At 44.1% G+C, this 26,195-nt stretch overlaps 1 protein-coding gene across 4 annotated transcripts in view; it reads right to left on the bottom strand.

The window, feature by feature from the left end:
• Positions 1-6,934: 6,934 nt before the first annotated feature.
• The window catches only part of gtdc1 (glycosyltransferase-like domain containing 1), a 28,970-nt gene continuing 9,709 nt past the window's right edge, over positions 6,935-26,195 (bottom strand). Inside the window, exons 4-11 of one of the 4 annotated variants that reach the window (XM_026295836.1) lie at positions 25,527-25,700; positions 21,105-21,170; positions 20,897-21,004; positions 17,423-17,532; positions 16,336-16,480; positions 10,568-10,638; positions 10,342-10,433; positions 6,935-9,999 (exon numbers count right to left, since the gene is read on the bottom strand). In XM_026295836.1, coding sequence (XP_026151621.1) covers positions 9,925-9,999; positions 10,342-10,433; positions 10,568-10,638; positions 16,336-16,480; positions 17,423-17,532; positions 20,897-21,004; positions 21,105-21,170; positions 25,527-25,700 — 841 coding nt within the window. In that variant the 3' untranslated portion in view covers positions 6,935-9,924. The other 3 variants (XM_033325808.1, XM_026295835.1, XM_026295834.1) reach the window with 3 other exon arrangements.

Here is a 26,195-nt window from a genome sequence, read left to right as displayed (position 1 = left end):
TTGTTGTTAATGATCTGTGCTCCATGCTACCCAGCCAGGATCAAGCATACAGTAGACAGGCTTCCAGTCTGTGTGCTAAGCTAGGCTAACAGTTTCCCCCCGCCTCCAGTCCCTGTGCTAAGCTAGGCTAACAGTTTTCCCCACCTTCGTCTGTATGCTAAGCTAGGCTAACAGTTTCCCCCTGCTTCCAGTCTCTGTGCTAAGCTAGGCTAACAGTTTCCCCCTGCTTCCAGTCTCTGTGCTAAGCTAGGCTAACAGTTTTCCCCACCTTCGTCTGTATGCTAAGCTAGGCTAACAGTTTCCCCCTGCTTCCAGTCTCTGTGCTAAGCTAGGCTAACAGTTTCCCCCTGCTTCCAGTCTTTGTGCTAAGCTAGGCTAACAGTTTCCCCATGCTTCCAGTCTTTGTGCTAAGCTAGGCTAACAGTTTCCCCCTGCTTCCAGTCTCTGTGCTAAGCTAGGCTAACAGTTTCCCCCTGCTTCCAGTCTCTGTGCTAAGCTAGGCTAATGGCGTCCTGGACTAGTCTGGATATGGAAATGAGACTTGTTTAACGATATGCAAACGATAAATCCCATCAGGGTCTCCGAGTCTGTCTGTTGTGTTGTGGTTCAGATAAGCAGCTCAGGAATGTTTCTTGTGGAAGACTTGATCCTCAAAGACCCGAACCAGGCGTGGACTGATGTGGTCTACATTGTACCGCGAACCACAGTAAATGAGGATCATGTGTGACTTATTTATTTCCCAGATCATCTTTTTCCCTCTGAGAGATGGAGACAGCTCAGAGTCTCCTTCGCTCTCAGGGGAAACTGAAGACCAGCGTTCTATCTTTCGCTCAGAGTCTCAGGGGAAAGACATTGCAACACGGCTGGACAGTCCAACATCTCCATGATAATCATGATTTGGACATGAATGAGCTTTGACAGCTCATCAGTCACACGTGTTGTTATGGTTTATTGATACTTTAATGGATTTGTATTCAGGTGTTTCACTGTTTTGCTCTCACTGTATTGGGAAACATTCAGTGGCTTTTAATGGTTAAAAACACCTTAACTCAGAAATCACTAAATGGATAAACGACTTTCAGGATATTTTGTAGATTATTTGAAAAAAAAAAAACCTTAAATATTGTTATTGATTAAACAGATTGATGCAACGTTAAGGTTAAAAACTGAAGGGATTCAGTTTCATTCAAGGGTTTGCTAAGTTGCTCAAAGTGGTTTAAAGCAGCTGCTGGTTTGTGGATCTCCACCTGGTTTACTGAAGATAAAGGGAGACAAAGCATTAGGTGACATGCAGGCCTCTGATTGGTCTAGTCTTTTCATAAACCCGTTTCTTTCTTTGAGTCTGTTCGGAAGCATAATCCTCTTTAATCCCAGACCTCAGGCTGAGGAACTGTGACATGAAGTCAGAGCTGGATTGTAGTTTTTTATGGCTCTGGCCTGTGCTGCATTTATTTCAGTCCTGGCTGAGACTCCACTTCATGCAGGACTGTGAAGTCTGCAGGTCTTTGTTGTGGCTTCAGTGGAAGCAGCTCTCTCGGTCTGTGGGGGTCTGGCTTCAATATGTTGCTGTGCTGTGTGCTGACATTGTGGCGATGTGGTGAGGGAAAGCAGACTGAAGTCCACCTTCACTTACTCGTTCTATTTCTTCTCCTGTTGCTCACCACAAAACATCCGCAGGGTTCAGATTTCTGTCTCCACATCTGGTTGGACCTTCAACAGCAGAGAAAACACAACAAGCCTCTGGACCAGGACCAGGAACAGTCCTATGATCAGTGGGTGCAGATGAGGATGGATCAGACCCAATTCTGTGCAGGTCCGGTGTGTAGGATCATTAGAAAATCACACTCACCTCATACCAGTCCTGGTGCTGGTCTGTCGTGTCCTAGCAGGGGGGCAGGTTGGATAAGACAAGATGAACAGGTAAATTCTCAGTAGCAAAGACTAAGGTACACGACCAAAAACAAGGTATTAACAATAAAGATAATAACACTTACAGAAGTTAAACTAATAAATTGCAGGATTAGGTTGAGATCAGAGGAAACAGATCTATCTTCCCCAACAATCTCCTCCAGAGTCTTGGGCTCTAACATTACGGAGGAGGACGAAGGCGGAGAGGAAGACGAACGACTGTGAACAGAGAGAAACTCGAACATGAACAGTCTCAGACGATGAACCTATGGAAAACCAAGCTATTCCAATAAAAGTTGTATTTTCTGCAGAGACTGACGACACGTTACAGCCACACGCTGCCAAACAGGCTGTTTCCAGATTTGTCCACAGGGGGGCGCTGAATGACCTCAACGCCACCAACCCAGCCTTTATTCACCTGGTCTGTTTCTGAAGGTCCTGGCACCTTTTGGTTTTAGCTGAACTTTTCCAGCACAAGTGTTTCCGCTCCATTTCTCAGTGAACATTAAAAGCTCAGTACGTCTGTTGTCTTTGTCTGTCCAAGCTCAGTTTAGCAGAACAACTTTTTCTGAAACTTCACTTTTAACCTTTTTACCTGAAACTGTTCTTAAAACAGGAGGATGCAAACCCACCTGTGGGACCTGGGCCAAATCAGACCAATACTCTTCAGAACACAAACATCAGGATCAACACTCAACTCAGTTTTATTTGTATAGCGCCAAATCACAATACGATCGTCTCAAAGCACTTTACAGAGAAACCCAACAAATCCCTTATGAGCAGCACTTGGTGAGCACAAAGTACGGGTCTACACTCCTGCACCACCTCCATCTATGGTCTATATCCCACAACGAGCCAATGATCTTGACCCAATTAGTGAGTCCTCCAGGCAAGGAGGGGGGTGGGGGATTGGGATGTGATGGGGGTTTTGGCAGCATCATGGTCCGGCTCCCATTCCCTGTTAACCCCCCCTTAGGAAAATGAGACGCTAATGAATCAGCATCACCATCTTTGGCTGTGCACGTCAGCTCCTGTAGACTCATCAGTCCACGTTAGTACTGCTGCTTGGACACCACATTCCTGGTACTGAACAGACCAGATACCAAACAGTCCTGATACTGAACAGTCCAGACATTGTACAGACCAGATACTGAAGTGTCCAGATAGCAAACAGACCCAATACTGAACAGTCCAGATACCATACAGACCAGTACTGAACAGTCCAGATACTGAACTGTCCAGACACCGAACAGACCCAATACTGAACAGTCTAGATACCGAACAGAGCTGATACCGAACAGACAAGACACTGGACATGTTACAGTCTAGATACTAAACATAGTGCTAAGACCAGAGTCTTGGTGAGTCCAGTCCTGTTGATTTTCCAATCCGCTGGAGCCTGCACACAGGAATGAAACGACTATTTAACCCTGACAAACAGGGAAGCAGCCTGAGGGACATGGAGTCCCGTTTCCTCGTAGTTCGTCTTGGCTGCACATCCGTCCTGACATGAGGGATCGGAGGCATATTTGAAGTAAAATGTGACTTTTGAGCTTAAAGTGAGCGGCGCTGCGAATTATTCATTACGATGGTGTCGGTGTGGATGATCGTCAGGGCCGGGGCTTGGTAATGAGCTGCAGGAATATGCATGGCACGCTCGCTCTGGACCCACAGTGCAATAATGACATATGGCAGGCCAAGATGTCCACCATCACACACTATTAACCGAGTCCTCAAAGGTGACGGATCAGTCCTGATCCTGACCTTATTAACAAAAGCCCACAGACACGCTGAGGCAAATTAAAGCCAACAAAACGACCATTTGCTGCAGGGCCAGGGGTTAAAAACATGAACTGTTATTCTCTGTTACAGCTTCATGGACCAAACACGACTGAAAACAATCACATGAACACCTACTTAGTGGAAACCTTCAAACAAATCACCTTTTCATGTTGTTTATGATTAGAAACTGTATACATTTCATCTCAAACCCATAAAAAACAGGTCATCTACAGGTTCAAAATCATCTTTATTATTATTTGGTATGATCATGATTATTTTTATTATTACAATGATACAAGTGAAAAACCCTCCTCTGTAACCTGAATGTTAGAATTAAAGGAAACATGAAGATAAATCAGATTTTCAGAGAAGTTTCTGGAAAAATTGCAAATTAGAATAAATGGTGTTTCACTCTCTATCTGGGACCTGAAAACTGGTCTCTGTGACCAGGCTCAGGGATCAGAGCTGCAGGGCTGGAGAGAAACAAAGCACAGGTTTGAGGTACTACAATTCTGCTCCTGTGTACTTGTACTTCACCAGAGGGAAATGTCCTGCTGGTCTCAGAGCTGCACTTAGTTGTTATTCTTGTACAATCCTTTCAGTAGGATTTTAAATGCACGACTTTTCCTTCGGTGTCTGGGCTTGTTGCACATCTGAGCAGTGTGAGGCAGAAAATTTACAGCTTGTGTTTCTGCTTTGTGTTCCCATGTACGCCAGCGAAAACATCAGTGCAGCTCTGCACAGTCGCAGTGTTTCGCGGCTGCAGCACGCCTGGCGCGCTGACAACACCTTTTGGATGCAATTATGTGCTGAGAGGCCCCACGAGGGCCCCCATCCACCTCAGAGCGCTCCGTCAAGAACCCGCTGACAGCTTGGAGCACCGCCCTGCGCCGCAGTCCTTCCATCCTGTTCCAGGGCCCGATCCACAGTGGCCCAGAAACCCCCTCCAACCCCCTCCGGTCTGAAGTCTGTCCCCAGCCAAGCCTCAGCCCTGCTCCCTCCTCACAGACTCCATCCAGTTCTTAATGCGACACCTTCCTGCAGAGGCCTTTTCGAGGAAGGGAGGGATCTCACCCACATTGTTCTAAACGGAGATAAGTGCAGGGTTCAACTCCACCTTCAGAACCGACACCTCACCGCAGCCATACTCCAGGACTCCACTCTGGATCCTTGTCTCTGCTGCCAAATCCTCTCTGGTTTCTGCTCCGTGCCAGACTCTGCGTTAAACCTCGACCCACAGCACTTTTAGAAGACCGTGGACGCTCGCTGCTCAAGCTGTGGCGTTGGGGGACGAGGGGGCGGTGGTTTGAGTGGTGGCTGAACCTGGATCTCAGAATACATAAAGCTGGATTCACGAAATACCACAGCAGCTCTGCCAACACTGAAACACCGTACAGACGGTATCTGAGCAGTCTGGTCACAGACTGAGGGGTGGAAACAGTGAACTGACCTGAGATCAGCACTTGTCTCAGCATCATGTCGAAAGTCACTGATCCACAGCTGGAAGGTCTTTTTTGTATCTAATCATAACACACAATGATCCAGAACAGGATCCAGTTTTGTGACTTGATCACAGTGACAACATTAAACTATTGGCTGGAAAATCTAGATCCTTGGTTACAGACAAACCTTAATGGTTGAATTTAAACTGGATCTGTGCACATTCAGAGCTGAGCAGCAGAACCTCAGCTGAGATTAGCACGTCATGTTTAGCTCTGTAGCTAAGGCCGATGCGAACAGGATGCATAGAGATACCACCTGGTAAATTGTTTTAAACCCAGTTTACAAAAACCCACACAGGCCTGGTATTACTGCAGTTTCTTTTCAGTAGTTAGACAATTCTGAGTAAACCATGGATAAATACAGGAATATAAAAGTAGTTAAAAACTGTCATGTTGAAGGTAACTTTCAGTGCAGTTTGAGACCTATAATCAGGAGCACACACTCAAAATGAGGCCAGAATGAGAAAGTGATGTAGAAGCAGGAAGGTTTTGGTGAAAGCTGCTCAGTCACAGCGAAACAAACTATCTGTGGTTCAGTTCAACACATCAGGATCAAATCAGCCAGAAACCCTTTCTTTTTATAACCATCTAAAGGCCGGAGCAGGGGCTCGGTGTAGAATCTGTTCTTTTCTTCTCTCTGTCTCTCGTGCCGAGATAACAGCGTCTGTAATTATGGGAAAACCATTTTTCTGTATTTTATTATTCCTTAAATCAGATGTCTCAGGGCTTGGCAGCAGGACTGGGAACGATGGGAAAGTGACAGACTTAAACAGGCTTTTGTGGTTAAGTGTTTCACTAAATCTCTGCAGAGGAGGAGAAAACGGGGGAGGGGGGATCAGCTTCGTGACCTCCCTACTGGAAAACACTGACACACTCGAAACCCGAACAAGACTGATGACGCCACCAAAGCTTTCGCCGCCATGTCTGAGTGTCGGACACTGTTCTCCTCATAGGGAAATCTGATGAATGGCCATCGTATAATGGCTCATAAGCACGTGAGCGCACAGTAACACAGATATTATTACAGGTACTATGAAAATAGGCTGCTATGCTTGATAGAACTCAGATTTGGCTTCCTGAAAGGTGGAGAAACATAACTGCTGATTATTTTACCACGTCCATCCATCCTGCAGCATGTTATTTCAAATTACACACTAAAACCGTACTATATGAACACGGTGACGATTGTGCCTTTAAACAGACTGAACTTTCAAAGTCTTTGTCCTGCAGCAAATTCTGACTCAGTCCGTCGTCTCCCAGTTTCTGGACAGTTTAGTGTGATGAGCCAAACCTCTCAGAGCAGTTATTTCGTATAATAACTGAGAGCTCTGTGTGTGCTGGAGTGTGGAGGAGAGTGGTGGTGATGGACGGCTGCCTGCTGCCTCACTTAGAAAGAAAATCAGATGAAAAAGACGAGGCGTGCCACGTTCTAACCAGAGGGCCCATTAAAAACATGGCAGCACATTGATAGCATATGACTGTGTCACATGAGGACAGCTCCGTCTTTTTCCTCCTTCTCTTTCTGCTTTTGTCCCTCTGAACACACCGGCGAGCAGCAGCAAACATATGGCAGCGGTAAAACACTAATGTGGAGTTGGCAGCTCGCTCAGATAATTACAGCACCTTTAATGCTCTAATGTCTCTAGGGAGGGGCCTGGCCTTCATTTAAAAATGGATCTTTCAACTGCTGCATTTCAAATAAATCCCCAGATAGTGGCTGACAGTCGACGCTGCTTTGATGCTGATGGTTAAGGTTTCCTTTTATTTCTGCTGCTCATTGTGCAAAACAGGCTAAATTACATTTCCACATCAAACACAGACATTAACTTAAACACGCTTAAACGCAGCGATGTTTCCTCATCCAGGGAAGTGTTCAGGGTAATTTATCAAAGGCTGGAGGCAGGTGTGACAAAGCAGCTCTGTGGGGGGGCTGCCTTTATGATGCATGAATGTCATTCAGCAGAACCGACCAAGACAAACAGCACCAAGTTAATAGCTAATATTTCATTTGCAGGACTAAGCTAGCACCACTTACAACAATATAAAGACACATTAGCATTCGAGAACAAACTCGATGTGGCTCTAGCAGCAGGTGGGAAAAAGCAAATGACTTTGGGTGAGTGGAGTCACAACATCCGTAGCCTGACACAAACTAACAGGGCCCAAAGATTAGTTACCGTGGCTAACAGGCCACAGAACCTTTATTCATTATCAGATCTGTGCTAACATCCACTGCAATGAAAACACAACAGCAGCTAGTTGGGCTGCTGTTAAAGGCCACGGAGACGCTAACGAAGGCGACGTGACCGAGGCCCATCAGAGCAGCAGCAACATGAGAAACATGGACACCCACACATTTCCTCGTGTTGCTGCTGGAGGTGACGCAGCTACAATCACAGCTCTGCAGAGCCACCAGACTGAAACCAGCTTCACTCCTGAAGCGTGAAATTAATGTTGCTGTTCTTTGTTGATAATCCAACAGTTTGCAGAAAAGCCCCAAACCAAACTGCTTCTCTTCTACTCTGACACATTTCCCTGTTTCAAGAAAAACTGTAAAGCAGCATCACACGTCTCCTTTAAAAACAATATGTGGACAGACAATGTGATGGTGAAGCTGTTCTTCACTGTCACAATGACAGTTGTGTTCATATATTATCACATGACCAAAATCTGTTTATCAACAATTTCACCATTGAACTTTTTATTTTATACAAGTAGCAAAATCTTTAATTCCAAATGTTACTATTTATTATAATTAATAATTGTTTACTTCTCATTGATTTCTTTTACATATAATCTAAAATACTGATTTACCTTAAATCAAATTTATGATCCAAAACCCCCACAGAGACTTGGGACAACTACAAACAGGCAAATCTGGGGGCCTTAACATCCTTTTCTCATAATTGGTGCGTGTGTATTTAATAATATGGGACAGACGATAAACTCCTCTCCTAAATGACAATTAGACTGTGGGACACTAGTCCGACAGCTCTGGTCGGACTTTCTGTTGGGGTCTCAGTTTACCGACTCAGCTCCTGAAGCGTCAGAGCAACGAGTCCGACCCTGACACGACAAAATGACCTGCAGTGTCTTCATGTGACCCCAGGCCATAGACTAAAACGCTCTAATAACAGCAGGGAGTGGGTGTCACCGCCCGTTGCACGGCAGCACAGATCCACAGAGACAAGGCTGAAAATCCAACAGCACCACGAGGCCTGGAGCGCCTCAACAGTCAACAACCGGAGGGTGTCCCACACTTACACTGTAAACAGACGTATTAATAGGCCAATGAAACGCTCTAATGCCTCCGTGTTTTATGGACTCGGCAGTAAAAACTTTACGAGCAGCGTGTTGTTCTCGAGGTTTATTATGTCACTGGTCGTGACCCGATGTTACCAATTCTTATTTCCAAAATAAACATTATTCAATATTTCAGCAAAGGGTAAAATAAAGTCAAAACATTAAACTGTCATTATGAATGGGCCCTAGGCTGACTCATTCCCAAAGAGTTTCTAACAGTCATTTTACTCTAATTTCTTTTTCGCACCTCAGACATTTTCAACCTTGTTTTTGACTAAAGCTCTGTCAAGCAGTTTGTCCCTGTTGCCTGAATTTCTTTATTCATTTCAGATGTTTGACTTCCTTCATTTTAATTTTACTCACATTTCTGACATTTGGTCCTTTTTATGGTAAATGTAGTTTTTGACCAATTTTTTATAACTGATTGATATCGTGCGCTTCACTTCTTACATGTATTTGGTATCTGTTCTGTAGTTTCACGTTATTTACCTTCATTTCATATATCTTCGTTTACAATGATCTTGTTTTATTTATTTTTATTAGATTTGGTTTGTTAGTTAAATATTGATCAAAGCTCTAAAATGTTTCAGATTTTTAAAACGTGGCTTTTTTAACGTAAACAGCAGGTGTTTTTTTTTTTTTTTTTAATATTTTCACATTGTTTGTTTTGGTACAAACTTTTTTCTCATCATACTGACTCATTTTCTCATATTCTCTTATAATTTGGCCTTTATAGAGTCATTTTTTTACTGACTACCAGTATTTTTACTTTCGTCAAGAACCTGTTTTCTTTTGGCAGAAACAGGCCTCCATAAATTACAGCATTGTCGACTGATCAGATTGAGATTTCCATCAAAATATTTACAGACCTGTTAAGACTCATAAAAGCTTCATTTATATTGAGAAGTCATGACAAACCGTCAGACCTTTTCACTTTTACGAGCATACACAGAGCATGATGTCCCGTCGCCTCGCTGCTACCAAACGTCTGCAGATCCACTTTACTGTGATAATTTGTTCCAGAACCTGGCAGCTCAGGTGGGGCTGCCGACAGGAGCCAGCGCTGGCTGCCGCTCAGTCGGTGCGGTGAAGGACAGAAACACAACAAAGGATAAAAATGGATCCAGGCGGATATATGAGGTGGCACCGCCTGTGGAATCATGAAAGCTTTTACACGTTAACCCCCCTCCACCTCCCAAACCACACACATAAAAGTGAATTCTCCTCCAGCCGGGACATTTACAGGTCCAGACTCGGCGTCTCCAGCCCGGCATACGCTCTTTATTCGGGACTCAGATTTGCCTGAGACGTTTGGCTGAGACGTCGCTGCCGCTTTCTGCGGGATGTGGCCTTGAGTCAGGCATGATGGCGGCCTTGCAGATGCTGCAACACTAATGGAACCAGGTCTCTGCCCTGGTCCATGCTGCAATCAGGGACCCCCGTCTGCCAGCAGGTTCTCAAAACGCTGTCTCAGCGAGGCCCAGGAGAAGAGGGAGGTGTCGACCTGGAGAACAGAAGAATTATTTCAGAACTTATCTTACTCTGACTTGTAATGACCTCACACTCCAGCCTGTCAGGGGTCATCCGAGCTCAGAGTTGGCCTCTTCTAAATCTGACCGCTCTGTTTCTCCCCAGCTGTTCAGTGAGGAAACCTCACAGTTTGGTAAAACAGAGTGGTGTTCTGGTAAATTCAGCTTCACTGGTATCGGCCACACAAGCCAAATGTACCCAGTCTGACCACTGTGGAAATAAGCACGTTGAAATGTTATTCATTCCTCTGGTGAAAGCCCAGATCATGTTGCATGATGGGAAATGTAGGACCCATAGAGAGTTAAATGGTCGTTACCTTGATGACATGTCTGCGGGCGACATCGGGCTTCCTGCACAGTCCCTGCAGACGTTTACAGAGCTGCTCGGGTGTGGAGTACAAGTACTCTGCTGCAGAAAAACACCGGAGAAGAAGAAACAACTCACTCCCAGCGTAACCACTAACTACACTGTAAATGTACTGGGGCTACTGGTCGTTATACAAATCTACCTGGAGGAGAAGGAGACTGATCATGTTTTATTACCTGGGAATATTTCAGGATACACCAGAGCCTTCGGGCACAGAGGGTAACAGCCACAGTGAACGGCCTCCAACCTACAACACATCACAGGCCTTCAGCCAACGAGCGTCACTGACCTTCATCACTGTTACCGTTCACTTTATTATTGTTGCTGTAATTGACATCAGACATCGTTGGCTTGGTTCTGGCCGTCGTGCACACTGACCCTGCATACGTGGTCCACCACTTCAGTTCTTATTATTAGTTACTTCACAGTTATTTCACAGGCTCCTTTCATTACAAAATGATAAACACACTTTGTTAAACAAGTGGCCTCACGCATTTGGTTAATGACCTTTTCCAAAAACTGAAAAAGACTGGTCACGAGCTAAAGGTTCCTGAAGGCTGAAAATACAATGGACATAAATGGACAGCAGCGACATTAAAGTAAGGCTGAGCAGCAACACACACACACACACACACACACACACACAGTAAGAACCGATCCAGGAGTCGACTGTTGTTGAAAACGCTGCGACTGAATCACGGAGTGATGTGGACTCTGTGACCTATTTAAATATTTTGTGGGTGATTGATGAATAATTGATGATGTTTCAATCCCTCTCCTCTCCAGATCTTGGTGCTGGAAACATTCATATTTAAACAGCACATCTGACCGTGGTCTCATCAAAAACTAAAACTGGATCCATAAAATCTGTTCCTGAACACGATCTCAGGGCTGAAGAGTCCAGAGTCTGACCTGGATTAATGAGGGAAGCTCAGTTCCCTGATGTCAGTTAGTGTGTTCAGCCATTTACTGCTCTGACCTCTCAGACGTTTCTACTCTGACCTCTCAGATGTTTCTACTCTGACCTCTCAGACGTTTCTACTCTGACCTCTCAGACGTTTCTACTCTGACTTCTCAGACGTTTCTACTCTGACCTCTCAGACGTTTCTACAGTTTCTACTCTGACCTCTCAGCCATTTACTGCTCTGACCTCTCAGACGTTTCTACTCTGACCTCTCAGATGTTTCTACTCTGACCTCTCAGACGTTTCTACTCTGACTTCTCAGACGTTTCTACTCTGACCTCTCAGACGTTTCTACAGTTTCTACTCTGACCTCTCAGACGTTTCTACTCTGACCTCTCAGACGTTTCTACTCTGACCTCACAGACGTTTCTACAGTTTCTACTCTGACCTCTCAGACGTTTCTACCGTTTCTACTCTGACCTCTCAGACGTTTCTACCGTTTCTACTCTGACCTCTCAGACGTTTCTACCGTTTCTACTCTGACCTCTCAGACGTTTCTACAGTTTCTACTCTGACCTCTCAGACGTTTCTACCGTTTCTACTCTGACCTCTCAGACGTTTCTACAGTTTCTACTCTGACCTCTCAGACGTTTCTACTCTGACCTCTCAGACGTTTCTACTCTGACCTCACAGACGTTTCTACAGTTTCTACTCTGACCTCTCAGACGTTTCTACTCTTACCTCACAGACGTTTCTACTCTGACCTCTCAGACGTTTCTACTCTGACCTCACAGACGTTTCTACTCTGACCTCTCAGATGTTTCTACTCTGACCTCTCAGACGTTTCTACTCTGACCTCACAGACGTTTCTACTCTGACCTCACAGACGTTTCTACTCTGACCTCTCAGACGTTTCTACTCTGACCTCTCAGACGTTTCTACTCTGCTCTCACAGACGTTTCTACTCTGACCTCTCAGACGTTTCTACAGTTTCTACTCTGACCTCTCAGACGTTTCTACAGTTTCTACTCTGACCTCTCAGACGTTTCTACTCTGACCTCACAGACGTTTCTACTCTGACCTCACAGACGTTTCTACTCTGACCTCTCAGACGTTTCTATTCTGACCTCACAGACGTTTCTACAGTTTCTACTCTGACCTCTCAGACGTTTCTACTCTGACCTCACAGATGTTTCTAATCTGACCTCTCAGACGTTTCTACTCTGCTCTCACAGACGTTTCTACTCTGACCTCACAGACGTTTCTACTCTGACCTCACAGACGTTTCTACTCTGACCTCACAGACGTTTCTACTCTGACCTCTCAGACGTTTCTACTCTGACCTCTCAGACGTTTCTACTCTGCTCTCACAGACGTTTCTACTCTGACCTCTCAGACGTTTCTACTCTGACCTCACAGACGTTTCTACAGTTTCTACTCTGACCTCTCAGACGTTTCTACAGTTTCTACTCTGACCTCTCAGACGTTTCTACTCTGACCTCACAGACGTTTCTACTCTGACCTCACAGACGTTTCTACTCTGACCTCTCAGACGTTTCTATTCTGACCTCACAGACGTTTCTACAGTTTCTACTCTGACCTCTCAGACGTTTCTACTCTGACCTCACAGATGTTTCTAATCTGACCTCTCAGACGTTTCTACTCTGCTCTCACAGACGTTTCTACTCTGACCTCTCAGACGTTTCTATTCTGACCTCTCAGACGTTTCTACTCTGACCTCTCAGACGTTTCTACTCTGACCTCACAGACGTTTCTACTCTGACCTCACAGACGTTTCTACTCTGACCTCTCAGACGTTTCTACTCTGACCTCACAGACGTTTCTACTCTGACCTCACAGATGTTTCTAATCTGACCTCTCAGACGTTTCTACTCTGCTCTCACAGACGTTTCTACTCTGACCTCTCAGACGTTTCTACAGTTTCTACTCTGACCTCACAGACGTTTCTACTCTGACCTCTCAGACGTTTCTACTCTGACCTCACAGACGTTTCTACAGTTTCTACTCTGACCTCACAGACGTTTCTACAGTTTCTACTCTGACCTCACAGACGTTTCTACAGTTTCTACTCTGACCTCTCAGACGTTTCTACAGTTTCTACTCTGACCTCAGACGTTTCTACAGTTTCTACTCTGACCTCACAGACGTTTCTACTCTGACCTCACAGACGTTTCTACAGTTTCTACTCTGACCTCTCAGACGTTTCTACAGTTTCTACTCTGACCTCACAGACTTTCTACAGTTTCTACTCTGACCTCTCAGACGTTTCTACAGTTTCTACTCTGACCTCACAGACTTTCTACAGTTTCTACTCTGACCTCACAGACGTTTCTACAGTTTCTACTCTGACCTCACAGACGTTTCTACAGTTTCTACTCTGACCTCTCAGACGTTTCTACAGTTTCTACTCTGATCTCACAGACGTTTCTACAGTTTCTACTCTGACCTCACAGACGTTTCTACAGTTTCTACTCTGACCTCAGACGTTTCTACAGTTTCTACTCTGACCTCTCAGACGTTTCTACAGTTTCTACTCTGACCTCACAGACGTTTCTACAGTTTCTACTCTGACCTCACAGACGTTTCTACAGTTTCTACTCTGACCTCACAGACGTTTCTGCAGTTTCTACTCTGACCTCAGACGTTTCTACAGTTTCTACTCTGACCTCACAGACGTTTCTACTCTGACCTCACAGACGTTTCTACAGTTTCTACTCTGACCTCTCAGACGTTTCTACAGTTTCTACTCTGACCTCACAGACGTTTCTACAGTTTCTACTCTGACCTCACAGACGTTTCTACAGTTTCTACTCTGACCTCACAGACGTTTCTACAGTTTCTACTCTGACCTCACAGACGTTTCTAGTTTCTACTCTGACCTCTCAGACGTTTCTACAGTTTCTACTCTGACCTCTCAGACGTTTCTACAGTTTCTACATTTCTACAGTTTCTACTCTGACCTCTCAGATGTTTCTAACGTTTCTGCTCTGACCTCTCAGACGTTTCTGTTTTTACTCTGATCCCAGAGACATTTCTAGTCTAAGGACAGAGATATTTCTTGGATTGTCTGCTATTTTAATGTTGTTTCTTCATCACGTGAAAAAGAACAAGCCAGTCTGTGGCATCCTCTCCCGCAGAGCTCCCTGTAAATATTGGACTGTTTAAAATCCACATTTCTCCATGTATACTGGCGGAGAGTTTGTATGAACATCAGTGAGCTGAGGATCAGCAGAGCTCTGTGGGGGGGCAGAGTCCTGGTCCCTCCAGGTTTTGATCAAAGAAAAACACAAACATGATTCCCCCCCTCAGGGACTACACTTCTTCTCCTCTGCCATAATTAGCTCCTGACTCATTATCAGAGAGAGGGAACAGTGAGAGGTCTGCACTCATTACACAAATAACACACTTTTATTACTTTTATTCATGTACATCCGACACTGAAGAAATCACTGTTTGCTGTTAGCTTCACTATAAATGCAAATGCTTTGCTAGTTTGCAAACTAAAGTACCTGCTCATTAATTTACTGGATTCAGACGGATGGTTTTAAATTTTGGCCCCACGAATCAGAAAAGCCACAATGCTAACACTGATTGATTCTATTGATTGATATTGATTCTAAATATTAGCATGTAAAACACAGTCTTGAGCTTTACAATTAAAGGTTATATGGAAATACTAGAAAGTTAGCATGCTGCTATTATTACAAAATTTAGTTGCACATTACGTAACACCAGATAATTGTAAATATTAAACAACAGGTTAGCATCTATGCATCCTAACGCTAACATGCTGGTGCCCCCCAGCTACAAACACAGGGTCCCCATAAGGCACAACAGACGCACCATGGGTTTTCCTTTGATTTTATAAGATCCATGTTCCATGTTTTAGTAATAGTTTATGCAGTTAATAGATTGTTAAACATTAAATCTGATATTTTATGTTTCAACTAAAACTGTCTCGTATATTCAACTGGAACTACTTGTTTTTCCACCTGTGCCTGTATTTCTACTTTTTAAAGCAGGTTTCATTTCTGCACTTCAGAGACTTCAGCTGCTTTTCAGACTTTTCCTTTTGCCTTCCATATTAATTCCCATGTACAATATTTCAACTTTGTTTTCTTTCTGTATGTCACCTGTGTTAATGAAGTTTAAGCAGGGGATTGTCACTAATGTTTCCTCAGGTGAGTTTGGTGGTCTTCCTTACTCTGTTGTATCTCTACGTGGTGTAGCCATGCTACCAACAGACCAACTGGCTGAGTGAGAGAAACCAGAGTTATATGAAATAGAAAAACACGATGGACAAACTTTGACCCACGTCCCCTGGTTAGAAAACAAAATTCATGCCTCCAGCCACAGGTCCACCCTCATGTTGCTGTTTCTACTGTAGCTCCAACACAAACGCACTCACATGAAAACTCGAGTGAACACCTCAGATAAAAATAAAAGATGGAGTGAGACTCTGTCGGCTACAACCTCACTCCAGACATGAATCAGGTAAAGATCAGACGATCAGATCTGAGCGTTTCATTGGCTGCACTTCAGAGAACTGAGTTTCTGATTGGTTGTTCAGCCTGCAGCTCAGCTCCACCTGACAGGGGCAGAGATCAGACTCGGAGTCCGCCTGCAGGACTGCAGCAGGTTTCAATCAGGTGTCTCTGTTCTGAAAGACACCTTGATTTCAACACCTGATTAAATAAAGTTACTACGCTCCATCTCAGGAATCACTGGAGCCTTCAAGCTCAGCTGGTTAGTTTGTAGTAGTTCGAAATTCTAGGTTTCAACGTAAATTAGGTATTTTTGTGCATTTTGAGAAGAAGCTGGATGAAAAAGAAATCTGGCTTTTTTTGCTTTTTTTTTGCTTTTTATGTAAACCTGTCACTCTGAGCACAGACTGAGTCCATCAGTTCAGGAGCTGCAGTAGATGCAGTAGAAACTTATTTTTTCACTTATTCATAAAGCAAAAGCCTCCACGCTCTCCAGTTAAACCTCTAAGGATGAAATGGATTCAGGTGAACTCACATGGCGACTCCAAAGAACTCGTGCTTGGCGGTGGAGACGACCACATCGGCCTGACACAACACACGGAGGTAGTCCTCTCTACTGGACAGGAATCCCCAGTTCAGTATGTGAGAATCCAAGAGACGTCTGGCCTCAGAGAAGACCTCTTCGGTCCCGCAGGAGAGGAGATGTGCAAGATTAAATTGTGGTTCAAACAGAAACTTGGTTCAAACCACAGGAAAAACTATTGACAGCAGTCCTACATGCTCATAGGACTGGTACTAACATGAGGACTTATTCATCCAAAAATCAAAGGTCTGGTCTGAATAAATGACAATTTAGAGAGTTTACTCTGAAAAACAGTTGGCACATTAATAAACAGTGAAAATGAATGAAAGAAAACTTAAAGCTTATGACATGTAATCCTATAAATATAACAGTGAATGTAATGAGCTTCTCCAGGAATCAATAAACAAAATGAGATAAAAACACTTTTTTAAAAAAGCTTGATATTTATGAACAGCGACGTTTATGGCTGCAGCAGAAAGGCAAACAGGTGAGGGGTGAAAATAATCAATACTCTGACCCTATTAACAAAATCAAAGTCAATTAAAATTGTCCTAATGTGATTGCCTTCCTGCGCTCATAAAGCTAATCAGTGAATATGAAGCTGGATTTACGGTCAGTGCGTTTCTGCTGCAGTAAAACTTTACGTTTCAATATTGGAGAGTGTGTTCATTACGTTAAAACACACAGCCATTATAGCATCATCAGATGATGATACACGGTGTGTTTTACCAATTAAAACGATCACACCTTCGACCTGCACATCAGGAAATGACTCTCAGACTGGTCCTCTCACTGAAGTGACACAGCAGAGACACCACGAGTCCGAAAGGTCGAGAAAAGTCAGAGCAGTTTGGGCCTCCATCAAACTAATGAAAACCTGCTGCTGACGGAGAACCTGGTCCATAAACCCAGCAGCTTCAGATGGAACTGAAATTACTAATCGTCACACACAATGATGTGAACTTGCTTTGATGACCAGTAAAGAGCTGGGCAGGTGTGTTTTCTATGTTGGCAGTACAGGTGTGCGGCATCTCCGTACCTGGTACGTCGGTGAAGGTCTCTCCGAGCACCGACACGTGGAAGTCAAGCTGTTTCTCCACCAGTTTGAGCAGAGCAGAAAAGAACACCTCTGGGTTTTTGTCATGTTCCCTGCAAACCAACAGAAACAGTTTCTCAATTATTCTAATGAACTAACCGGCACTCGGGCTTCACCTCACACCTTCAGCAGGTGGACGAGCGGCAGGTACGCTTGTTTTTAAGCATGCGTTCACATGCACATCATGGACACTTCGTGTACCCTGTGTACGGAGTAACATCTACGATACTGTACGGTCCTCAGTGTCATGGTTTGTTTTCAGCGTACAAACGGGCGAGTTAAGGGGAAGGTATCGTTTTCAGATCAGGCTCTAATCTGCCCCACAGTTAAAGAACTTTGCAAACCTGCAGATACAAGTACGAAGCAGGTAAGTGCTGTTGTCTACACATAGATGGAGGTAAAAAGAAATGATCGTCAACAATAATCAACTGAAAACCAGGAAGAATGCTTTGCGTGATGGTCAGTCCGACACATTATGGAGGGAGGAGAGTGCACATTAGCTACTGAGCTGGGAGTGAATTTCTTCAAACGACGCTCAGAATGTTACTGAAAAGCCAGAAAGGAGAAAACGCCGCTCAACAGGAGAACGTCACTACAAATCAAAGCATCTCCTGTTGTCTCTGAGCTGCAGGGAGTCTGATTCAGCTGCTGGTGGTCTGGTCTGACCGTGACCCCCTCACAGGCCTGTTGTTAGTGAGAGGCAGTGTGTTGGCGACAGAGCGACAGTGTGAAGGTCAAACAGCACCGTGCTGTCCTAAGGTGAGGTTTTACAGTGCAGATGATTTCTTCTCTTTTCAGCCCTCAGCCTCTCGTCTCCCCCCGGACGTAAAGATAATTCCCTCATTTCTCCAAAACCTTTTTCACTCTTCTGTGAGCGGCCAATCCCCTGGTTCCCCCAGTGCTGATACAGAGGAGGAGGAAGACTGAATGAGAGGGAGATAACGCCCATCCTCCCCCAGAGGAGAAAAGAGTTAATTAACGGGTGAAGAAACCACAGTCAGCAACACTCAGTTCAAATATTCTCACAAATACAATAAATCCGATCGGCACTGCTTCCTCGAGATGTAGAAGTAACAATCAAGAAATTAATACACCTGTCACTGTTCTGATAATAGATTCACATTGCAGTCACTTTTAAACTAAACTGGCAAAAAACTAAACAACTACTCAACTACAGCAGGTTAATCAATAAGAAGTATCAGGCACTGACAGCGAGGATGTTGAACAGTTTGTATTTGTCAGGGAGCTTCATCCAAAGTGCAGTAAAGAGACAAAGCTCTGCAGCGGATTAGTATCTGCTGCAGAGCTTCATTGAGAATCCTGCTGTTTTTTAGTTTCCTTCAGTGTCACAGTGATCCAGGGACAGTTGTCTGTGCACCCATGGGTCCACTGCAAACAGCAGCTGATCACTGTCAGTTCTGCTGCTTTACTGAGACATAAAAAGCATAAAGAAACAATGCAGTGCCCTTTTGTAACTATGACACATATTTATACATTTATTCATTTTGAGTTTTGTTTGAGCTTTGTGTTATTTTCACCTAATTGGTTTGTACTTGTGTTATATAAATACGTTAAGTTCTAAAAAGCATGAACACTATTCAAACAAAGATTTTATTCATCATATTTCTCTCTGCAGTCTCAGCATCACCCTTCTCCACGAGTAGAGCAGTGAGCATGCTCAGTGCAGAGCAAAGCTAATTAATATTCATGAGGAACCAGAAGAAAAAACTGATGGTCTCATTTACCAATGAGTGATTAAATATTCTGCTTCATGTTGAACCCAAGAGGTGCGTTTTAAAATTCAAATACTATTTACTGAGATTCACAATGTGGGAGTGAGAAGCACAAACTGAACCAGAGCTCATTATCCCAGACTGAGGAGACACTTTCCTGCAAAAATACATCTCGCTGTCAAACAGTCAGTTTACACAAAGAGCAGAGGACTGATGGTGCAGCGGCACAGTCGCCGCAGGGAACTCAACATTTCGTTCTTTGCTCTGAATCTTCTTTTGTTTTGAATCCAGCTTCCCGACATTTATAACATCTGTGAGTGTAAATAATATTTTAACTGAGGCCGTGACTAATGATCACTCTATTTATGTGCTAATCATTTCCTTCCTGGTTTATCTGTAAGATGAGGATTCCAGACCCTCTGTACTGCAAGGCAGCTCAGAGTTCTGGGTGTTTCTGTGATTTCTAGAAAAAATAGTGGGAAAAAGTGATTGTCCATAATAAGCTGTGACGTCACACCTCACAGCAGAAATAAACAGACCCCCACACTGTCGCAGCAAAGAATAGACGCCTTTTTGTCTGGGAGATGAATTAAAATGATGATGAAACCACCTGCCCATGAATCGACTGGTGCCTGCAGCTCTAGCTGGACATTTGTGTTTTCAATGATCAGCACAGTGTTTGGATGTTTCCTGCTGTTAGCTCTTTGTCTTTGAATCAGACATCAGTCCTCTCGAGCTAAAAGCTGACTGCCATCAGTGCAAAGCTCCGTCCTGGACTGAGCGTGGTCCCTGTGATGCGGCAGCTTCACCTGAAACAGCTGTTTCCTGCCCCTCCCCCTGGAAACAGCTGCAGCTGTAATCTGAGGATCCAGGCCACACACAGATTAAACAGAAAACAGATGAGATGGAGAGAAGCTTCAATCGGAGATTAACAGAACCTCTGCGGAAAAATCCTCATTTCTCCCAGAATAAAAGCGTCCGGCCGCTGCAATAATCCGCTGGTGTTTTGCTCAGTTTGGAGCAGATTACACGACGGCTGCTTTTGTTACTGATACAAGAGAGAAGGTGAAAAACAAAGAGTATGCTCGGCTTTATGGCGATAATCGGATTGAAAAACATTTTCAGGAGAGAAAAGTCAAAAGTGTCTCTACGGCTGATTTTGGACACAACCTGAGGCTACGTCTGTCAGACTGCAGTTTAATGCTAACACGCTAACGCAGAGAGCTAAGATTTCTAATAGCATTAGTCTGTAGAATAGAATCACATCCAGTTGTAAAATGAAATTTTCACACTTCATTTAATAATTTCAGTCATAAATGACCTAATTTCATACTTTTATGACATTTATATTTACATGTAAACATGACTAATGTTTATATTGTTTTGTAAATTGTAAATCTGATATACAATAATTTAGATCAGATTAGTTATAAAATTTATGGCTTTATGTTCACTTTGACTTTTTCCTTCTACATTTTGAATTTTTTTAATAACATACATTTATGGTATGAATTTATTTTGGTACGTCCTTAAACAAATGTAGTTAAGCTGCATTTATGATCTGATGACACAGGATCATGTACAAATCAAGATTTATCTTTCAACAGGTGATGACACCACTGCTCTGTGAAAATGGTGTCATAAGATTAATACGATGTTCGTGTATTAAAGGAATCAAACTTACCACCTGTGAGGCCAGACGATATGTAGAGGTTTCGTCTGGTCTTCGGAGTCCTCCTTGGGAAAACATTTCTGCTCTGTTCTGGGTTCAGAGGTGGACTGGTCCACTGACCTGTTGTGGTTACAATGAAAATCAATTCTTTGATATTAACGTATATTTTCCTCGTGATTCTGAGAAAAGGTTTTTGAGCTGAGGTATTTTATTCTTTTACCATGAAGCCTGTGGGTGATCAGCACCGACCTGCTGCTGGCGGACCAGTTTGTGTTTGGGCAGCAGTCTGAAAAACAACAGGCAGAACAACAACAGTAAACTCACCACAAGCTCCCAACATTACTGATCGTTCCTGAATGCCTCGTCAGTGCTGATGGAAAGCACCACAGTTTCACGTGGACCATCAGCCGCTACTCTCTGAACCACACCAGAGTTCAGGCAACTCTCAAAAACCAGACTCTTCTTCTATCAGGATCCATCAGGGCGTCAGAGTGTTTTTAACTGAACACACAACAAAAACATGAACCATCGGCTGAACAAAGCCTGATGTTCGCTGTGATTCTTATCAACACTATCGAGTCAGGACTAACCACTACCAAGTCCCAGGACATCATTAACAAGTCCAAGTCCAAAACCGGCTGTTATTTTCGAATCTGAACCAGAGGACCAGCAGCTTTGTTGCATTTACTAAAATAATAAACATTTTTATTCACGCCAGGCTCTAAGAAATGATTTCACACCTTCTGTGGAAAGAAGAAACTCTAATTTGTACTGTAAACACTAAATAACCTCAGCCAGCAGATTTAATGAAGGGTTACACATCTGATAAATAATAAACTTTCAAAAGAAACTTTCACCTTGTATTTCTGTTTCTTCCCTCCTCTGAAGCTGTCAGGCAAAATAAAGTGAGTCACCTTTAGAGCTGAAAGATCGAAATCCAGCTCAGACACACGGACATTAATGTGAGCATAGGGTGAAATGCTCATCAGGTTAATTCCTGCCCACATGAGGCAGAGTGGTCAGAAACCACAGCAGTCCATTATACCTGTGGTTATCGGATCACTGAGACGCTGCAGGTACAAATACTATGCCAAGGTGAATAAAAACATCCAAAGATGTTGACTGACTGTGAGAACGTAAAAAGACAAGGACAAATTTAACAGTAAGAAAATGAATGGCTGCAGACACTGAAACATGAAGACCGATGAAACAAAGCAGAGTGAAACATGAAGCATATTCAGGATGTTAGGACCAACAGAGACGTCGTGTCGACAGAAAAGCCTCAGAGTGAAACTTGGACATCAAGTCCACTCGGCTGTGGTTCACAGTGAGCCATGTTTCTGCCTCCGAGACCTCTGGGAAAACTTGACTCAATAATCCATTTCAGAAATGAGATGTTTGACTGGAGGCAATAAAAACATGAGGGGGGCAGTGGTGGTGGGGGGGCCAATTATCTTATTGATAAATCAACAGTAATCTGTGTGATGACCTCACCTCTATGAGTCTGATTAAAGATGAAAAGATGAAGGTCAAAAATCGTTCAGTTCATTTACTTTATTGGCAATAATCAGAAGAGTCTGAGGCTGCGGAGCCGGCTCACAGCGTTCTAGCTAATGTCAGTGTAGCTACAGTTATTTCTATACACACAGGATTAGACGTGAATCACAGCCACTGCAGAGGAACAAGCACAAACCCTGATTATCTTCAGTGGGAAGAGTCCACTCTTCTCCGTACATATGGCATCTGGACCTGTGCTGCAATAAATGGCTGTGCAGAGCAGACCGTCCCCGACCGCTTGACTTTGATCCAGGTCTGCAAACACCACAATAAATCTTACATCCTCACCCACCTCTCTGACAAAAGGATTTCTGACAGAAACGCTGTCGGCCAACGATCAGAAAACACAATTTCAGTTACAGTTCCACTGTGCATCCCACTCTGGCCTCAGCTCAATATGTGGAGGTGAAACCTGTTTTAAAGACGCTGGTTCATGTCACTGCAACTGTTTCAATAACAGACTCCAAACTTATGTCTCCTGTGTTTTTAAGAGCACAGTCTAGAGTGTGAGGAAATGTTTGTCAAAGCCTGTCCCCCTTGACCTGGAGCCAGAGCCGTGTAGTGTTGATGTGCCCACCCAATACGTCAGAAGGCCTGATGCCAAACAACTGAACCTGAGGTTAAACCTTCAGTTCCTATGTGTCGCTGTGAACCCTCACAGGACCTCATCTGTGAAGTCTGCACTGATTACAGCTGATGAAGCAGGATCTCCATCCTAATCGCTGCCTCCACAATTAATCTGCACAGATAGAAACAGCTGCCAACCACCTTCGCTTAGTCCGGGACCAGCTGACGTCACACCTCCACCGTCCCTCTGCTGCTGGGGCGGCACTGTAGGATGCCAAGGATTTCTGGATTAGCTGGTAACCTGGGTTTCAGTGTTTTTGCCAACCAGAACTATTTGACATTACTGTGATGAAGACTCCACACTGACACCACAACCTAAACCCTCAAACCAAGTCTAAACCCTCAAACAGTCCAGCCAACATACACCAGAATCGGAATAAATTCCCCCATGAATGTTCAAACCAGGTGTGAAAAGGACTGGGTTTATTTACTGAATCCTCAGAGTCGCACACACCTAAGAATTATTGGAATGAACTCAGAGAATAGATGGAGTCCAACAAACACCTTTTGATTAAAAGACCCAATCAAAAAAAGAGCTGAGAAGAGTCAAAACTGGTCCAAAACAGCTCGATCAAAAGGAACTTTGTCTACTTTTGGATCCTTAGGGTCCAACAAAATTTATGATTACTGGGCCTGATCTAAAAGGAAGCCAAGAACATTCAGGTCGCTTCCAAAATAGATCTGGTCCAAGAGGGACCCAAGGATACAACTTCCAAAAAGTAAGTTGTTCTTGTTCTGATTTTCAGACCTGATGCAATAGAACAGGACTCTACCTGGGTCCAATCCGCCCCATGGAGACCTCTGCTAGGCAGTAAAAACTGAACTGACTCTAATGTCTCAGAGATTCTCTAGAAGCAGATCCTGATTAAAACTAATATTTTAATCAGTGGTCTTCATCAGATCCTGCACAAAGACCACAAAAAACCGGCTTTGGCTTCTGCGAGATCAGACACCTGCTGGTCATGTGGTGTCTGCATTGATCTGATTTCACTGGGACAATGCTCAGGGAGAAGTCAGAGTCCTGTGGCTCGGCTGTGATGGATGTAATGTCTTTGTGTCCCTCTGCTGGTTTCTACTGCCTCGGGTCAATCACTATTCAATTACACAGGTCCAGCACTCAAAGGCCGACTGATAGATGGATACCGCAAACGCACGACCACAAAGAGGCCAAACAGCAGGCCAGAGAGGGCTTGGTGCATTCGCACATCAGACTCCCTCCACAAACTGTTTGTTGCCCTCTCTTCTTTGAGCCGGCTGCTTTTTGTTCTCTCAAACCAAGAATACGCCTCATTGTGAAGTCACAGGCCTCATTTTACTGAATCCAAATGAATCAGTGATCATTTCTAAAGAGGCAAAGCAGGAAAAGCACATTTGGCTGAAGATAAATGCCAAGTGTGTGCAGTGTGGTTGCTTGATCTGAAAACAGTAGGTGTAAAAAAGTCATGTCAGCAGCAACAGTTTAAACGTTAGAGCCGTCAGGATCTTTACGATCATGAGTTTTTACCGTCTTCTCTTAATAACTGAAGCGTAGTACCAGGTAGTGGTAGTACCTGCAGTAAACAGGGACCGGGTGGGAGGGTGATAGATGAGTGTTTCTGACATCCTGCAAAGCTTAACTATGAAAGTAACTGGTAGCTGCAGTACTTGCAGCTGTGATTCTGAACTACAAAACCCTGATTAGAGCTGCGGTTAATGCAGAATCACAGCGGTGCTGTGTTTTCTACCTCTGGGCCCGTTGTGTTTTTCCCCTCCTCGATTTCAACACATCACATAAAGACACCCTCCCCCCTCCCCGGTTTGTTTCTGTGAGCGTTTCATATTTTCAAAGAGCCAGACTCAGGGTTTTCTGGAGGACCGCGGGCGTGTGGGGGGATTGTCGGCCATGCATATAATCACTTACTTACACTCTGTGAGTTTGCTGTGGATCAGACACATTAACGTGAAAATGAGCTGAGAAACACTGGAGGGGAGAGAAGGGTCGTCCTGCAGCTCTGCACTGATACGACCAGACACACACACACACACACACACACACACACAGACACACACTGAGATTTCATTGCATACCCTACACTGGCCTGTCTGTGCTCATGTACTGACGCTGGGACAGTGTTCACCTGAAGTCCGACTGAAACCATAAAACCTGTCAGTCAGAGTCCAGGACACACACGCTGACACGTTTCTTTAATCTAACGAGGGTTTGATAATCAGAGTCGCCTGAACTTGTGACCGCTGCATATGTTTACTTTACAGACATGTGGTTGAATACCCTATAAGGGGACAGATCTGAACCAGCTAAACAGTTTCAGCCTCGCTGATTTGTTCACCAATGCTGTCTAATATAAAGGTAGTTGAAGCAGGTCCATGTCCAGGTACAGGTACATGTTAGGTACATGTTAATACAACAGTAATAATAATCATGATGGGTTAGGGAGGAACCTCCTGACCAAACACTGACCTGCTGACGTCAGGAAACTGCACTGGGTAGTTCAGGACCATACACTTGGGCTGGATCAGCTTATCCAGGTCTCTGGGCCGGTGGTCTGGAATCTTCTTCATGAAGGATGAGATAGAGGACAGGAAGGACTCCATGTTGAAGAGGGAGTTAAAGACCACCACATCTGACACCAGGCTGCAGGACAGAAACAGGTTTAAGTCACGGAACCGACAAACAGGCCTCGGTGCATCGAACGAGTCCTCACGTTAGTCCGGTTCGTAACGACTGATTAGATGGAGAACAAAGGTAAACAGGGTGACGCTCTGCCTGATTTATTGTAAAATCCATCGATACTAACAAAGAACGTGATGTGACGCACTTGTCTTCAAATAATATGAAAATCAGCAGCAGTAACGTTAACACTGATGGAAACAGAGAATATGAGGATTTTTACTGGATCAGTAAATGACTAGCTGATTACCAAAATTTATACCGATAGTAAAGTGAAACTGAACTTTGAGTATGACAGAGTTGCAGATTATTATTAACATGATATCACCAGGTACAGCGGCCGTCTCTGGTTTGACGTGACTTTAAAGCCAAGCGGTGAGCGGCTGCCTGGCCCACGCGGCTTCATTAAGCTTCACATTAGCAAAGTAATCTGGCCTCGGTCCAATCAGACGTCTCGTA

Source organism: Mastacembelus armatus, chromosome 21 (assembly GCF_900324485.2).
Source record: "Mastacembelus armatus chromosome 21, fMasArm1.2, whole genome shotgun sequence".
NCBI lineage: Eukaryota > Metazoa > Chordata > Actinopteri > Synbranchiformes > Mastacembelidae > Mastacembelus > Mastacembelus armatus.
The sequence above is the reverse complement of the archived record's forward strand: the minus strand, read 5'-3'. Positions and strand labels throughout refer to the sequence as shown.